Genomic DNA, 17,756 nt, shown 5'->3' on the forward strand with positions numbered 1-17,756 from the left:
CAAAAATTTTACTTTTTTTAAAACAAAAATGGGGAAAAATGAGATTTCTTAAAAACTGCAATTGTGCCAAAACATGAAAATGAATAAATCTTCCCCATAATTTATAACTTATTCAGACCCACAACACCTTTGCCTACACAAAAGTCTTTTTATTTTTACTACACACACAGGATTATATGTGTGCACAAATATGATTACAAGAATACTTCTAGCCAGAATAAGGGTCATAAGTCATATTGTTCAATAGAGTACATAGATCAAAAGACTTGATTATGAGCAGGAACATCATGCGCTTTTAGAGGTCAGACAAGGTAAAAGTCATAATGCTACGGGGACTTATCAGTCTTCCTGTGTTTGATGTGGAACACTAAGGGAATGTGATACTGGGGGTGGTTTCTGTTGATTCACCTGTCATACTGAGGATACCTAGGCAATCATTTTTAGTACTCACTGCAGTGGCTTTTCACAGCCTTAAATATTGCAGGCACTTGGATTTTTGATGGTTAAATTCTACAAATGTACCTTCAGAATGAAATGACAAAAAAAGGAATATCTGATGAGATTATACACTGAGCTGCTTTTATAAAATAAAAATACGACTATTTTTCTGTACAGAGCATCCAGCACACAATTTATCAGATAATGAACAGTACCAATAGAGCTGAGAAAAATATATTCCACTTACTGTATCTCCAGGAGTGAATCTGCCATGTTAACATAAAAACACAAGCCACAGGCAATGGAACAGAACATTAACATGGTGATTTTATTTGCCATGAGCTTATGATGTAGTTTACTGGACACATTACGTTCTTACAGTCTGTTTTAAGACAATTATAAAATTGAAATATGCAGATGAATGTTTAGTTGAATTTTTTTTCTTCTGAGACACTCACAGTACTGTCCGAGGTAATTACCCCATTAAAATTTAAGTTCAGGTGAGTTATATAGTCTGCTTATAGTAAGCATGCATTCAGTCATTTGCCCTATAAGGGGAGATGTATACAGCAGTTTTGGCAAATCATATATAGGGGACACATCCTTCTCCTGTTTTTCGGTCTGTGACCTCATCCAGCCCAGTTACAGGCTGGAAAGCAATCGGATTGGCTGGGTACCCCAGTGCATCATTGGGTGAGAGGGAGTGCCTGACTTTGGAGCCATTTGTACAGGGTCTCCAACAGAGCTTAACAGGGGTTGTATGCTGAAACATCCAGCTAGACCAAGTTTGTGACTATCCAGTGTAGAGAAGCTGCTGCAACTCTGGAAGTACAGAGAGAGCTCATCCTGTTCCCTGCCAAGCTGCTGAGATTGATCCTGCTGCAGAGCTCCCTGTAATCTTCAGTGTGACTGCCTCTGAGAGCACCCCAGTGAGTGAGCCACCCAAGGGAGGATACTGGCAAGGATACAAAGTGGGGCCCCAATTTCAGGACAGGTCTTGTGCATTTACCTGCTACATGGGAGTGGCTGCTAAGTTCCAAAGGGAGAGGTACTTTTGGAAAACGTAGCCCTACCTGGGGTATAAGAGCTCTGGGGAAGGAACATTCTATTTGAACTGAACTGTGTTGTTATTAACCCCTTCCAGAGGATTGGGACTTTGATAATAAAAAGTACTGTGTTGGAGAAACAGTCAGGTACCTAATAGTGGTGATATTTAGGTTCCACGTGTCCCCAGGGCAGGAGTGCATTGTGTATTAGATTGCCCAAGTTCTTTCACTACTGTTTTATATAAAGTTTATATCTATTTCATTTGCAACTGTGTGTTTTATTTTTCCTCGTGGAACCCCCCTGAGGTGTACTCCTCAGTGTTCCATAGGTGGAAGCACTGCGCTGTAAATCCTAGTTCCCAGTACTTTTCATACGAAAAAAAAGACTCATGGCCCCTGGATTGCCATGGGTTAATTGCTATTTAAAGAGACAGTAATCAAATTAGGGTTACATATGATTTAGTTAAAACCTCAAAAAGTCCTAAGGGGGTAATAAACTATTCCCTATGAGCCCAGCATAGTTGCAGTTGTCAGAAGAAGATGGTAGCAGTGTCAAGAGCATGGAAGCAGAAGGAATGTATGTTGATGGGAGTTTTCAGGCAACTGCAGTAAAAGACCCCAATATTCCTTTTTGTACTTACATAGGGAAGTATTATCAAATGTGTTTGAAAGGGAACCTCAATGCTTGCAATTTACTTAATGTTTTACCCATTTATTCTTGGATACAAATATAAAATATCATAATCATGCGAATGTCATGTATTTTCTTAACAGCTTGATTACACATATCGATAGAACTAGCCAAGCATATGGAATGTAGCTACCCCAAAATATAAATACAGGTATGGGATCCGTTATCTGGAAACCCATTACCCAGAAAGCTTCGAATTAGGAAAAGGCTGTCTCCCATAGACTCCATTTCATCCAAATAATCCACATTTTTAAAAATGATTTCCTTTTTCTCTGTAATAATAAAACAGTACTTGTACTTGATCCAAACTAATATATAATTACTCTTTATTGGAAACAAAACCATCCTATTGGGTTTATTTAATGTTTACATGATTTTCTAGTAGACCGAAGGTATGAAGATCCATACAGCCTCAAACGTGGCATACTAGTTATGAACACAAATATCACCCATAGATACCAAAGACATTATTGGAGCACAAAAATAGCTAATATCATTAAATAAGACACTTCAAATGCATCCAATAGGATAAAAATATGCAGATCCATTTAGACCACGGTTCTCAAAAATCTATTCTTCCCCCCAAACACATACACTTTCCTTCCTCCCATGGAATATTTAGTCCCCTTCCTGTGATCCTTTATGAATGCCCTTGTTATACAGTGTAAATGTTACATGGCTCTAGAGATCATTATTTCTCTTATTTCTTATTATTTGTATTGGTTTGTGTCATAAAGTACATAGGTCCGATTGTAATGCAAGATACAGAATGCTTGGATATGGTTTACATTTGTTTGTTTTTTTGTGATTCTCCAATTACAATAATGTGCTTCATCGCAGGAAGGATTTTAAACTCCAACCATTACTTCTAACACATAAAATAGCTTGCATTGCCTTTCACTTACCAGCCTTTTAATGACCCTTAGTAGTAGTTTTTGCTGTGTAGGCTCTCTCTTTGATAGCAGAACTTGAGCAAAGCTCTCCATATTATCTGGGGACATACTGTCCTGGTTGTCTCCTCCATATAATTGGACCATCAGTTTCAAGCATTGGGATGTGTTTTCATATATATCAAGATCTTCAGATGGAAGCTAAAAGAAAAGAAGCCATTCCTTAATCCTTAGCTTAGGAGCACATTGTCCAATATTTAGCACAGTTCAATAACAGATAGAAGTCTATCGGCACATAAGGTGAATTATTGTGGACTCAGGGCATAACTACACAGGAAGCAGACCCTGCGGCTGCAGGGGGGCCAAAGAGGTATAAGGGCCCGATGAGGCCCTAATTCTTATACAACGGTCAACCTCTGGACATTGTGGGGGCCTGAAAAAGCTGTGGGGCCCAGTAATATCTATTTATGTCACTGTAGTAGACTTTTACTAAATCTGTTTCACACAGAGTCTTTATAAACGTTTTTGTACAGTTGTATACTGTATATATTTGAATTCCTTATCCTAACCTAATTTTTTTGGTTGCAAACAATACATTCATGTTCTGAGCCATTGATAAATTTGCCCAGCTCTAAAGCTCTAAGCCAGATTGGCTCATTTGTCAAGGTTGCCAAACAAACAGATCTGGGCACTGGTTTAGCCATCTACATGGAGCACCTAATGAGGCTGATCTGTTTATTGGCCCTGGGAATCAGATCATACACTGGGGACTACAGAGGCCTGCTGGCAGGGCAGCCATCAGGGGGGGGGACAGGGGGGAGAGTTGTAGGGGGCCCGAGGGTAAGGGGGGCCCCGGCCATGACACACTTACTTGAATAGCCAGGCCCCCCCATCTTTCTGAGAGCTGCTGACTTCGGGAAGGCATGGACGTTTAAGGGGCCCTGGCCACCAATGTTCTTATAATGTGGGGGGGGGGCAGCCCAGGGGGCCCAGGAAATTTTGTCATATGGGGCCCTGCGATTTCTGATGGCGGTCCTGCCTGCTGGACAAGTACCACATCAATGTGGTGATGCACTCCTCATCTGATGGGATTTTTAGGGCCCTATACAAAGGTTAATAAACTGCTGCAGACTCGTTCTGGAGACTGGAGGAACCAACAATTATGACTTTGTAGTTGTCATGTTTATAGTAGAAATATTGGTTTGAAGATGCACACCTACAAAACATAGGGCAGGGGGGTGCCATGGATGTCACTGCCTGCAGATATGGAGTGCTTTCTCTTCTGGTGTTTATCTTCTGGCAAAGAATACACTAAGGGGGCCAACCCAAATCCATCCTCACCCAAGCCAAGCAGGACCCAGGCTGGCCACAATGATTTTTAAATCCATCTTTGATGTCACCATGGTATCAACGGAGGGGGAAAGGCTTTAACAACTCAACTACAAGAGCTCCTACATGGGTTAACTATGTACAGTTATTTGCAGAATGTAAAACCATAGAGAACAGGCAACATCCGCTATAGGACAGACTACAAAGCTCAACAGGTTTACTACATATAATACATGGTTTAAACTTTTATCTGGAACTTGCTCTAATCAAAATATGTGGTTTGATTTTTTTTCTGAAAAATTAAGTAATGCATTTCAATTGTTCATTCATGTTCATTCAGCATGCAAATGAATGTAGTTTGCATTTATTTACTGCATAAAAATAATTACAAATTCTACACATTACAAGTGCCTATGCACTGCATTTTTTTTTAGATACAATTGTATATAAACAAACAAAATAAAAGGGCCATTATTACCAATACCAGTGACATTGTGTCAGTCTCTGTCTGCAGCAGAGAATTTGCCTGCTGTGCTGATACGCTCTGCCAGCTTTGGTAAATCCACAAAAATAGCAAAGATACAGCACATTTGAAGACGCGGATAGAGAAAGTCACACAGTGCACCAACGAAATGAGAAATGATTTTGCTGCTACAGCAACTGCTCAGCGTGTCCACACGTTTGCAAGCTGTCAGTTTGTCATTATTTCTAAAATATCATTTCACAAGTGAAATGGCAAAAATACAAATGGAAAAAAATGCTATTTGTTTTATGAATGACTGCAGCACATGGTTGCTTTTAGCATTATTAAAAGAAGCTTTTTCTTTCTACGTCTGATGCCTAACATTACAATATACTGCATATAAAGCATATTGCACTGATTAACAACCCTCCCTTTGAAACTTTCTCTTTGTCTGCCTAGTAATAATCTTAAAATAGCAATCAAAGGGTAAGAAGAAATACTACATTTGGGCAAGATTAAGGACTACCAGTAAATTATAATGAGTAGGCAATCCATTCAGTAATGACTAATACATTTGCTAATTCATTTAGTAGAAGTACTATTCACAGCAGTACTAACAGTATTGCTTATATACAGTGTTTTGGGCATGTGACTTATGCTCTCTATAATACAATTAGGCAAATCTGATGATTAGAAATGTTTTCTTGCTTTGCAAATGTCTTGCTTGGCTGTGTCATTTTATAAATAACATTTCTAATACCTAATACTATCGTAGCTGTAACAATGCAGTTTTATTTGCAAAACTGGGAAACCTGTAGCCATTTCGTATTGGTGGATTAAAGGGCTCAAATTATCAGCCCTAACCAGCATGTTTTTACCTGAAATGCAGTGTATTTATCCTTGGATTCCACTGTATAGCTGATGAGCACAAAACAGAGTGTGCCACAACTTGTGCGAAATCTACGAAACAGGCCGAAATCCTCTGGAAGGAGTGTTGCCGGTTTTACATTGTGTATGTGTGAATATCATCACCAGTGGTATAGAGATGCAGAGCGTGCAGGAGCAACACAAAGTATTACCTCTTCTAGGCAGGTGTTAATTTGCTTCTGCAGGCCTGATAATCTGTGTGCAGTTAATCAATACAGGCTGAACCTTTGGAAATATGCTAGGCACAAGCTGCAAGAAGCATGCATAGGAGCAGGTGCCTATACACAAGTGTTCTGACTGCTATTGCATCATAATGCTTGTTATTCACTACTCATTACTTCACTCTGACATCAAAGGAGAAGATGCACAACCTATGTTTAGCAACCAAAAATGGCCAGTGGCACATTCCATACCCTTAGTTTGGGGCCTGGAACTATTGCTTCCTGTGTTATGAATTTGGGAATCACCAGGTGTTTGTCCATGCTATATCCCCAACCAAGGATATGAGGACAGCAGTATACACCATGTGTGAATATAATTAAAGAGCATTTTATTCTTGACCGATGCTTCATGTATACAATGAAAGGCTCTCCTGATGCACATAGCTGTGTGATGTTCCCATGCCCCACATATGTGCTGAACAAGAGGCAAAAACAAGCAGCAGTAGATAACTGTATTCAAATGTAGGGTAAAGCGGTGCCCATGGATATCTTGAAAGACACTTATGCAATAACTTACAGTCTAGTTAACCAAGTTTTACTTGTCGTTACTTGATTGGAAAGACTTTTGCCCATGTTACAATAAATTTCTGACATCCAAATTAGTTTTTTTTGCTTAGTTTGCATGCAGGTTTTACTACGTTTATAATTTCAGTCTTAGTTAATCCGTTGTTGCCCCAGGTTGACTCTCACTGTCATCTTCTATAAGCTTTCCATGGTTTTGCCTGATGCCAATGGAGTGGGGTCAGTAATGGAATACTCTGGCCATTGCAGTGGAAAGAACAACCCCCTAACATCATTGCTAGTACAGTTTTAACAAAAATAATACAACTACAAAGCACTTAAGAAACAGACTGACCAGTTTATGACAGAAAAAGTCAACGTGGCTGTTTACTTTGAAGGAATTGTTCAGTGCAAAAATAAAAACTAGATAAATAGATAGGTTGTACAAAATAACTATATAGTTGGTTAGGCAAAAATGTACTGTATAAAGGCTGGAGTGACTGGATGTGTAACATAATAGCCAGAACACTACTTCCTGCTTTTCAGCTCTCTTGGTTTCCACTGATTGGTTACCAGGCAGTAACCAATCAGTGACTTGAGGGGAGGTCACATGAGTCATAACTGTTGCTTTTGAATCTGAGCTGAATGCTGAGGATCAATTGCAAACTTGCTGAACAGATATGTCCCATGTGGCCCCCCTTCAAGTCGCTGACTAACTCAGCGTTAGAGAGCTGAAAAGCTAAAAAGTGGTGATCTGGCTATTATGTTAGACATCCAGTCACTCCAGCCTTTATACATTACATTTTTGGCTAACTATATTAAAAACATTTTTTATTTTGCACAGCCTATTTACCCAGTTTTTATTATTACACTGAATTGTTCCTTTAAGCTGTGGTTAGACTTAAGCACCACTGCTAATATGCAGCTATGGCTGTGGCATCATACAGTGCCTGCTGATTATATTAAATAACTCCTAGACTCTACACACAGACAACATACCAACTATGTTACTATATGCAACTATGAGGTATGCCCTGCGTGCAGCACAAGAAGCAAGTAAATTTGAAAAAATTATGCTTTTTAATGGGCTCCCCTGAAAACGCATGCTAGCATAGACTGTATAAACGGAGTTGTCCAGGTTGCACATCCAACAACTTTCAGTCTGAGTTTATAAAGTTATAGAGATACACCAAATTTAATATTTTGGGATCTTTACTAGTTAGTCAAACCAAATCACAAGCCTAAATGTCATGTGACTGCTGGGTTGTATCTTTATTGTAGAGAAACATTCCAATGATGATCCACATCAGAACTGTGCATGCATGTTTAAATAGATGTTAGCAACATGCAAATGAGGTTTTCTTTTTCTATTCAGCCAAATTTTGAGCGAAGGATTAGGTACTTGCTTTAAGGCATCCCCAATTAATTCCTAGAAATGTACATTTTCTTTCAAATCCAAGAAGTGAAAAGTTCTTCCATCAGAAGGTATATGCTGTCTATGTGACGCCAGCAAGGGATGCTGGGAGTTGAAGTGTTAACACTGGTGTAACAAATAATGCTAGTGATATTCAAGTCACTATTCATGCAATGAAAACCACTGTTAAGAGTGGCATGAGCTCTTTGAAGCAGAAGTGACATTTTTTTATCCCGTCGGTTTTTAGGCCATTCTAATTTTAGAGTAACAATGAAACAGCCTGGAATATCCCCAGGGCACACTTGGTGCAGCACATTAATGAGGTTACACAAAATGCATGTTTAATAGAAAATGACATCTGTGTTGGTCAGGCCTGTAATACTGCCGCATTCCAGAGAAGGGAGTTCAGAAACAGATTTGATAAGGAGGCTATGGGGAACCGGCTTAACTGTTACAATATCATTAGTTATTTATACCCTCAGTGTTCTGGGCATAACAATTTAATAGGGAAAATTTCCTATACAGAGCACACATGCACACAGAGAATGAATGTGCTGGAATGTTGGCAGGAAGGTTAATGAGGTGAATGTTATCGCTTGTCATTGAGGCCCGGGAAAGCATGCAACAAAGGCCCATTTCTGTCAAAGTTTCTTGAAAGGTTGTAGTGCTAGGGCTTTAATTGATGATATGAGAAATGTTCTTGCACGAGTCATCTTAACATTTTGGTGTCCAGAATCTTTGCATTCATGTTATTATAAAAGGCACTTCCTATTAACCAACAAAGGGCCGGTAAAGGGATAGGAAAACTTTGGCTAATGCCCAAAATTATGTCAAAATGTAGCAGGGATGCATAGTTTTAATCAGGGCAATGTACTGTTAATAATGCTCCCATGCAGCACTGGGACTGGCCGTATTTACCATACAGGCATTCAAGGGCATGTGTCTAGGGAGGCAGTTTTAAGGGGGAAGACCTTGGGTGCTTTTATAGCAAAGAAAAGTTTTTCATTAAAAAGAAAAATGTCTCCTAAGGTGGCCATAGACACACAGATCCTATCGTACGAATCGAGGATTCGTACCATTTTCGGATTGTGTGTGGCGTGTGCCGGCATCTTTCGTCCAGCGGAGATCGGTCATTTGGTCGATCGGTCAGGGTTGATTTTGACCCGACCGATCCCGCCGGAGCACATTGCGCATCGTAATCAGATCGGATCATATGGCTTACCCCCAATATAGCCATGCTCGTTAATGGCATATCGGGGAAAGATCTTTGCGTCTATGGCCACCCCTATTGCTGCTAGTTATTTTCCTTTGAAATCTGGCAGCTGCAGGATGGGGGGATACTTTGTGCAGCACAGTGGATGGAAGTAACATCACTTCTGCCAACGTCATCACGCAGGTACAGATTGGCACACAGAGGTCCAGTGCAGTCCTAGGCATCGGACCTCTGTATAGTTCTGGTGCTGGTTTATAGAAATGGAGTGTTGGAAAATACTGAAATGATAGCAGGGTAAAAAAAGAGAAAAATCCCTCGACTTGTACCAAATTCTGGGGAAAAACTTCAGAGATTTTATACGTCAGGGAGTGCCTGATATAGTGGTGCCTACTATCACACACAACAAAAACATACCTGCAGGTTAATGGTTTCTGAAAAAGCAGCCCACAATATGTTTGAATGCTATAAGGGAACTTGAACTGTAAGCTGCACTGGGGCAGGGACTGAATGATGTATTTGTAGTGTAAAGTGCTACAGAATATGCACTCTATAAAGAAAGTAGAATGATAATTCCATTGCATCATTCTGCAATGAGGCAGATGCATTAAAGATGGCAATATATGTCCATGTACCAAATAACTAGAGATTGTAGTGGAAATTTCCATGATTATGGTATAATTTTTACCATTTCTGCTGTCCCACAGAATAAGCTGTGTTAAGTTAAAGCCAGAAATTAGCCGTCACCATCTCTCCATGCAGCCCTTCCCTCACCTTGTTCACATTTTTGCAACTATTTTATGTTTTTGAACCTATTTTATAAAAGACAACTGAATTAACTCATGTGAAAAAGATATTGATACCCATTGTAAATTTAGCTGAAGGAGGAATAATGAACTGTGGCTATTGCTCATGATTTTGTCCCGTAACTGTAAGATTTCATCGTATAATGACATTCTAGAAAACTCTGTGCTTTCTTCAATTTGGTGAAGATATTTTCCTGTTGTAACACTATAATGACCCAGTGCAAAAATACTGCTTTCTTGAGATGGTAATGGAAGAATTTGACTGCCTTGCAAAGAGCTTTAACCTTAACTCGACCTGTGGGATGAAAAACAATACTGAACCAACTTCATATTAATACTCATGGTATCTCCAGTACTGTACAGATTCAAATTGGCATGACTTGGAAGAATGTACAAGAGCTTTAAACCAATCTGAAAGTACATTCTTTCAATAATTATCATTCGAAAATGAGATCAGACCCTCTAAATTGCTTTCCACCCATAAGCCAACTAAAATATTTAGATACAAACAGTTTAATCATTTCTTGTAACAAATATTTAAAAGACAGAAATGAAGGCGAGTTGTTACGGCACAAGGAGTTAAGTAGTGTACAAAGATGACCCCTGTCTCCTCCCTTTAACTTGTGTAAGATATTCCCAATAGTGGTTTCAAGCCCAAAAATTTCATTAGAGCATTTTTAAGTGACAGTCACCAGTTCCGCCGCACTGTGGTGAATACAACTATAGGCACAAGAGCCACAGTCAATACATCCATGTCTCATGCATTTAACACTGCAAGAAATAATGCTTATGGGGTGTATTTTAGGTATCAACCTGTTTGGGCACCTTCTGTTTTTTGAGAGTAGGCAGACAGCTAAAATAATTTATACAGTAAAAATATTAGCATCACAATATCCATAAAGCATCTGCATGCCATTATTCAATATGAAAGCAAACTTTCTTTTTCCAAAAATAATTAAAAAGCAGTAAAGGCAGTTATGACCCTTATTCATTAAACTTGGTGCAACCTTCTAAATTGGAAACATAAGCTTTGACAAAGTATGCATTTAATGGAACTTCAGTGGTAATAAAGCAAGTCAAATGAAAGAAGATCAGTGTAATAGCTTACCATTAACTAAGAACACTAAAGTTCAGAGCTGTCAAGTTGTATAGTACAAAGAAAAAGACTTCTGCTCAGCAGAGTAAGAAAATTCACAGTACCAAATTATAAATGGATGGTTCAGAATGTACAAAAACTGTGCTCCATTTTCATTTTGTGTACAAATGCAAACTCTTAATTCTGTAAAGATATGTAAAACCCTATGCAAAACAATCTGGCAGAAATGTGCAGTTTAAGCAGTTGTGAATGATGAATAATCTCTGATAAGGTGGAATATAGTGGTGCTATAAAAAGAGTTATACAGGTATAGGATCCAATATCCGGAAAATTGTTATCCTTGTTATCCAGAAAGATCCAAATGATGGAAAGGCCATCTTGTTTTATCCTAATACACATGTTTAAAAATTATCTACTTTTTCTCTGTAATAATAAAACAGTACCTTGTACTTGATACAAACTAAAATATAATTAATCTTTACTGGAAACAAAACCAACCTATTGAATTTATATTATTATTATATTTATATATTGTTTTAAGTAGACTTAAGGTATAAAGATCCAAATTACAGAAAGATCTGTTATCTGGAAAACCCCAGGTCCTGAGCATTTTGGACCATGGGTCCCATACCTGTAGCAGTAGTTTAACTTCAATAATGCATTTCCTGATCATTATTTCTGTAAAATACATCAGAGTTAAAATGCAACAAGGTCTTACCAGCTGAATAAGCAGGCTAATTAAGTCTGTCAGGGGCTGGTTGACAAGTAGAAGGTCCTCTGCAGTCTGGGTGTCCCCTCCTTGGCCCGACCTTTGAGCCTTTTTTTCAAAAAGAGACAGGAATAACAGATTTCAATTGTTAAAATACATTGAAAAATGAACCATAATTAAATTGTAAAAGTGCTTCCACAATCATGTTATCAATATTTTCTGTCTCTTGTATAATTCTCCTGGTAATATAATAGTTTTTGGTGCAAAATGGTTGATAAAAGCATTCAAAAATACTGTTAAAATAATTTTGAACTATAATCAGATGACTGGAGTCAGTTATGGCTGTAATCACATCCCTTTCCCCTTCATTCTTTCCTTCTGTATCCCTTCAATTTAATAAAAAGAAAACCTGTTATAAAAATAAATCTTAACTTCCTTGGGGCTTAAAGACAATTGTATTTGTAATCCTGCCATACTCCAATCCTGAAGTTAAACTACTATTGGGCTTCTATAGAAAGTGGCCTTAGCAAACAGTTCTGACTGCGAGACTAGTTTTGTATTACAGGTATGGGATACGTTATCCAGAAACCTGTTATCCGGAAAGCTCAGAATTATGGAAAGGTATTCTCCCATAGAATCCATTTTATCCAAATCTAATTTTTTTAGAATGATATCCCTTTTCTCTGTAATATATAGTACATTGTACAGGCCCGGACTGGCAATCTGTGGGTTCTGGCAAATGCCAGAGGGGCTGCTGTATGATGCCATAGAAAGTCACTATTTAGTGGCCTGGTTGAGGGCTGTTTGGGCCTCTATGTAATTGAAATGGCAGGGCCTATTTTGACTCCCAGTCCAGACCTGCTTGATACAAACTAAGATATAATTAATCCTTATTGGAAGCAAAACCAGCTTATTGGGTTTATTTAGGGGCAGATTTATCAAGGGTCGAATTTCGAAGTACAAAAAACTTCGAAATTCGACCATCAAATTAAAAAACTTTGAATTCGAAATTTTTTCAACAAATTTGGCAATCCTGCGGTCGAATAAAAATCGTTCGAATAGAACGATTTTTATCGATCGATCAAAGGATTTTTATTCGACCAAAAAAAACTTAGAAAAGTACTGTGGATGGTCCCCATAGGCTAACATTGCACTTCGGTAGCTTTAATTTGGCGAAGTATGAAGTCGAAGTTTTTTTTAAAGAGACAGTACTTTGATTATCAAATGGTCAAATAGTCGAACGATTTTTACTTTGAATCATTCAAATCGAAGTCGAATATAGCCTATTCAATGGTCGAAGTACCCAAAAATTTACTTTGAAATTCAAACTTTTTTAAATTCGAACCATCACTCGAGCTTAGTAAATCTGCCCCTTAATGTTTACGTGATTTTCTAGAAGACTTAAGGTATGAAGATACAAATTACAGAAAGATCAGTTTGCTGAAAACCCCCAGGTCCTGAGCATTCTGGATAACAAGTGGAAAGAGCAGCGGAAATTGCCAAAATGAAGAGCGACAAAGAAGAAAATTGAGAAAAAAAAAACAAAAAGGAAGAAACAACTTGCAATCTTTTGCCTTTCAATATACTGCTAGATAAACAACAAAGCTCTTATTTTTAGACTGTATTACTGGCAACATGCATATTCTTGCATACATTTCAGTTTGATTGGCAATTTAAAAAAAAAAAAACTATTTAAGGAAACGATTCACAGATCTCTTGCAGCACAGATGTCTGAAGTTTAACACATAAAAAGAATAGATAATCAGTGTTGTCCTGGTGCCTGACGAAAAAGCACTCAGTGCCCACATGCATGCTTTTGTTATACATCTGCCTACAATGTTTATAGGTGGGCCACATACAAAACAACTCAAATTTGGTTTTTAAACAAAGGACGTGATGAAGTGCTTGAAAACCTTTCATGGCTTGTTCTGTCAGTGCACCTGAACAAGTAAAAAGCTTCATGGTTATTGAATCATTTCTAATTTGAGAGATAATGTCAAATGTTACATATAAAATTCACATTAGCGCAGCACTAATTAACCTGTGTCCTAGGTTTGTGTTAATCACTTAAATCAGTTCAAAACGCCAGTATATGGAATGTGTTGCAGGCTCAAAGGAGCTAATACTCATGGCTTCATGACACATTCCTGGCTGCTACAGTAACATATGAATGGTGATTGTCTCCCGGTGTATAGTAAATTAACTCCATAGGGTTTTAATGTGAATATTGGATATAATATTTGAAATGAACTCACCAAAATTAGAAATATCTGAATAACCATGAAGGTCTTGGAGCAATTCATTGTGGCCATTTAAATTTACCAAAGGACATGTTATTTTCTTTTCAGCCAATAATAATGATAATTGATGCCATTGTTACTGATATCAAATAAACATAAAAGAAAGGCCACATTTTTTCCAGGAAATGTGGCAGCCCTTTTGCGTGTATGATCTTCATAAATTGAACACAGTTATCTCATGACAAATGTGGGCACTGATTTTCTAACTATTCACCTTAAAGGGGCAGTACTGTTCAACACGAGTTCAGTGAATAGGGCCTGTGCTGAACATACTTCTTACCTAATGCTTTAATCACAATAAAATGTATGTTTTTTTTGTGGCCTCCTTAGTGGGGGTAATACAGTAGAGGAGGCTTTTAGCAAATGCTATACGCGGGAAAAATGGACCAAATGTAATCTGTATGTGCACTTGACATAGCAGTTGAATAAGCAGTGATCTCCCAAAACACTGTGCAACTGGTCCACCAACCCTGCAACCAGAAACAACTCGATTTGCTATTAAAAATGTTTTTATAATCAGACCTACTTCTGTCTATTTTCTTGCTTGCCATTAAACCTAGGGTAACTGGCACCATAGCAATCAAATAGTTTCAATCAGAAACTGGAGAGCCGCAGAACAAAAAAGAGTTACAGTTTTGTATTAAAATATACATATAATTATTAAATATACATATAATTAGGGATGCACCGAATGTTGGATTAGGCTGAACCCCGAATCCTTTGTGAAAGATTCGCCGAATACCGAACCCGAATCCTAATTTGCATATCCAAATGGTTCGGCCGGGCAGAAGGATTCGGCCGAATCCGAATCCTGCTGAAAAAGGCAGAATACCGAACCGAATCCTGGATTCGGAGCATCCCTACATATAATACATATACAAGATCTGTGACAGTAAATGAAGAGTGCCAGGTAGCTAGGTAAGTATTTGCTAGGTTTGTTCATTATCTCAATTATTTTTTAGATATTCTACACTGATATCATTATACAATTTATATGACTGCATATTTGGGTTCTTCTATTGATTAATAACTTGTCATCTATCTAGCCCTTTGTAAGTATTTCTATGTAGATTCAGTATTACTGTATTTCTTTCTTTTATCAGTATACATATAACACTTCTGATAGGGTAGAGACATATGGAAGAATAAAAGGGTGGCAATAAGAAACAAGTGCACCCCAAATTAGAATCTGCCCTGATGCCCCTAATAAGAACCATTGCTAAACCAGGACTAAATAGGGTTTATTTGCCACATTCATTGTCCCCAAAGTTTTCAGCACCATAAAAGATATTAGATAGATATTAGATTAGCTATTACCTTTAATATACTGTAGATATGGCACTTTTAGCATTATTATGTATGACACAGTTCTTCATTAAAACCTTGTCAATTTATACCTACAGTAACTTATATTTTTTTGCCTATACATTCAGTTATGTGAAAAGTCTTCAAGCACTTATTTTCAGCACTAAAATAAAATTTTCCTTTAGGCTAAATTATAACATTCAGTGTATTTTTACTAATCATCACATACAATTAAGAGACATGACTGATACTTTACAGTGTATAATTTCTAGCAATTCTCATACTTATTTGGATCTCATATTTCCACATCTTTGCTTAATTATACAAGAATAGGATCTATTATCTAAAATACTTGGGACCTGGGGATAAGGAGTCTTTCTGTAATCTGGATCACCATATCTTAAGTCTGCCACCAATATGAATTTGACTTTATTAGAGCCGATATGAATGGGCTCTATTGGAGATAGCCCTACTGTAATTTGGTGCTTTCTGAATAACAGTTTCATTATAAGGATCCAGTGGTGCCACCCCCCCCACAAGAAAATCTTCAGGGGGCCTAACACCCACCCTTACATGCCCAATCATGTCCCCACTCCCTAAGGCTGGGGAGTTCTATAGAACTATAGAGGAAGCTGACTTACTCCACTGTAAGGATGCCATACCTGTATTGATCCAGTTTGGATACACTTTTAACATATTGTTGTTAACCCTAATTAGTTTTTAAAACTAGTTTTTAATTGAAGGCAGTAAATGTCTCCACCTACTATTCTACTAGACTAGAATGCATAGTAAGCATTGGCACAGGCTAAAACTAAAGTATTACAATTTGCAGAGAGAGCCTCCTGTAGGCTGCCAGTTCACAAGGGTCTACCAAGAGTCAATCACATCCCATAATTGGTACCCTTAGGAACTTTTTTCATGCTTCTGTTGCTCCTCAACTTTTTTTACATTTGAATGTGGCTCATGGTAAAAAAGTTAGGGATACGTGTTCTAGAAGGAGAATGGATCGCTTTGTTACATTTACTTTTAATTTTGCCTGAATAGCACACATCGACATCTAGATGGACCACATTCCTTCCCAAATAGTGTGTGTGTGTGTGTTCCTCAGTAACAAAGTATGATAATAATATTAAGAAAAGCTTTCCTGCGGCTAGAAGCATTTGGGTATTATAAGGTGTTGCAAACGTATTGGCATTGCTCATTAATACATTCAATTGATAAAGCTAAATGACATCACATGGAAGCATGTATCTGTTTTTATGGCCAGACCAGCAATATTAGTTCTTATGCTGGCAATAAAAGTGATTAAGTGAGTCAATAAACACCAAATAAATTGGCACCATTTTTTTGGGATACTGCAGTCACTGCAGTATAGTTCATAACATTATTAGAGTTGCAATTACCTGAATAAAAGTAATACAGGCTACATATTGAAAACAGAAAAGCTTACGATAGATTTGCTTTTCGCTGCATATTTAAGTGTAATTTATAGGTATACTCTTGGTGTTCCTAAAACATTGGAATCTATAAAAGCAAAGTACAAAACAAAAACTACACAGAGCATGCAAAATGAGTGTAGTATATTGTAGAAATTATATATAAAATAAAATAAAGGAATGATATCTATAAATAAATGCTTGAAATAAACCTTATGATATTTGAAAGCTTTATATTTTTAGAAATGGCATGGGTCACCAGGCTTGACACAATACAGCAGACATCTTACATTGTACACATTATCCCAGGGGTAGGCAACCCGCGGCTCTTCATACTGCTTGTTGCGGCTCGGTCTTGCGGCTTTGCCTGTCATGTCATCTATACAGCCCCTCCCACCTGCTGGTGGCTTCTTGAGTGTGCAACTGCGGTGAGCTAATGGTTAGCTTACCGTGGTCGCACACTCAGGAAGCAGCCAGCAGGTGTGAGGGCTGTGTAGACATCCCAGGAGTGATAGGCAAGACCAAGCCGTAGCAAGATGATCCATCATGCTCCTAACTGCGGTCACACACTCAAGACAAGAGAGGGAAGATCAACATGGAGCTTCAGAAACAGAAGTCACATTAAACAGATGAGAAAACTAGCATTTAATAGGGCTATTCAGTGTTTAATTTATTTCAAAGTAGGTACACTGAACTTCTCTTTGTTGTATTCTGTTGTTGTAACAGTTACAATTAAAAAAAGGTTAAAGCTTTTAAAAGTTTATAAGCTGCAGAGGCCCAGTCTATAGCAGACCCCTCAACTTCCAACCTGCAGGTGTATAAAGCAGCACAGGCTGAACTGGAAAGAGCTAGAATTAAAGCGACTAGGAAGAAATTGTTACATGCCACCCAACGCACCTTTGACAAAGGGGGAAAAAATGGGAAATTACTGGCCTATCTGGCAAACACGCACTCTGTATCTATGGCAGTACCCA

The 17,756-nt window shown here is 38.0% G+C and overlaps 1 protein-coding gene across 2 annotated transcripts in view; it reads right to left on the reverse strand.

Moving 5' to 3' along the window:
• ulk4.L (unc-51 like kinase 4 L homeolog) overlaps positions 1-17,756 on the reverse strand; it is a 230,495-nt gene that overhangs the window by 43,490 nt on the left and 169,249 nt on the right. For both annotated transcript variants that reach the window (XM_018267520.2, XM_018267518.2), the window contains exons 35-36: positions 11,751-11,849; positions 3,081-3,266 (exon numbers count right to left, since the gene is read on the reverse strand). In XM_018267520.2, coding sequence (XP_018123009.1) covers positions 3,081-3,266; positions 11,751-11,849 — 285 coding nt within the window. The remainder of the gene's footprint in view (positions 1-3,080; positions 3,267-11,750; positions 11,850-17,756) is intronic.

The sequence above is a fragment of the Xenopus laevis genome, chromosome 6L (assembly GCF_017654675.1).
Source record: "Xenopus laevis strain J_2021 chromosome 6L, Xenopus_laevis_v10.1, whole genome shotgun sequence".
In the NCBI taxonomy this organism is placed as follows: Eukaryota; Metazoa; Chordata; class Amphibia; order Anura; family Pipidae; genus Xenopus; species Xenopus laevis.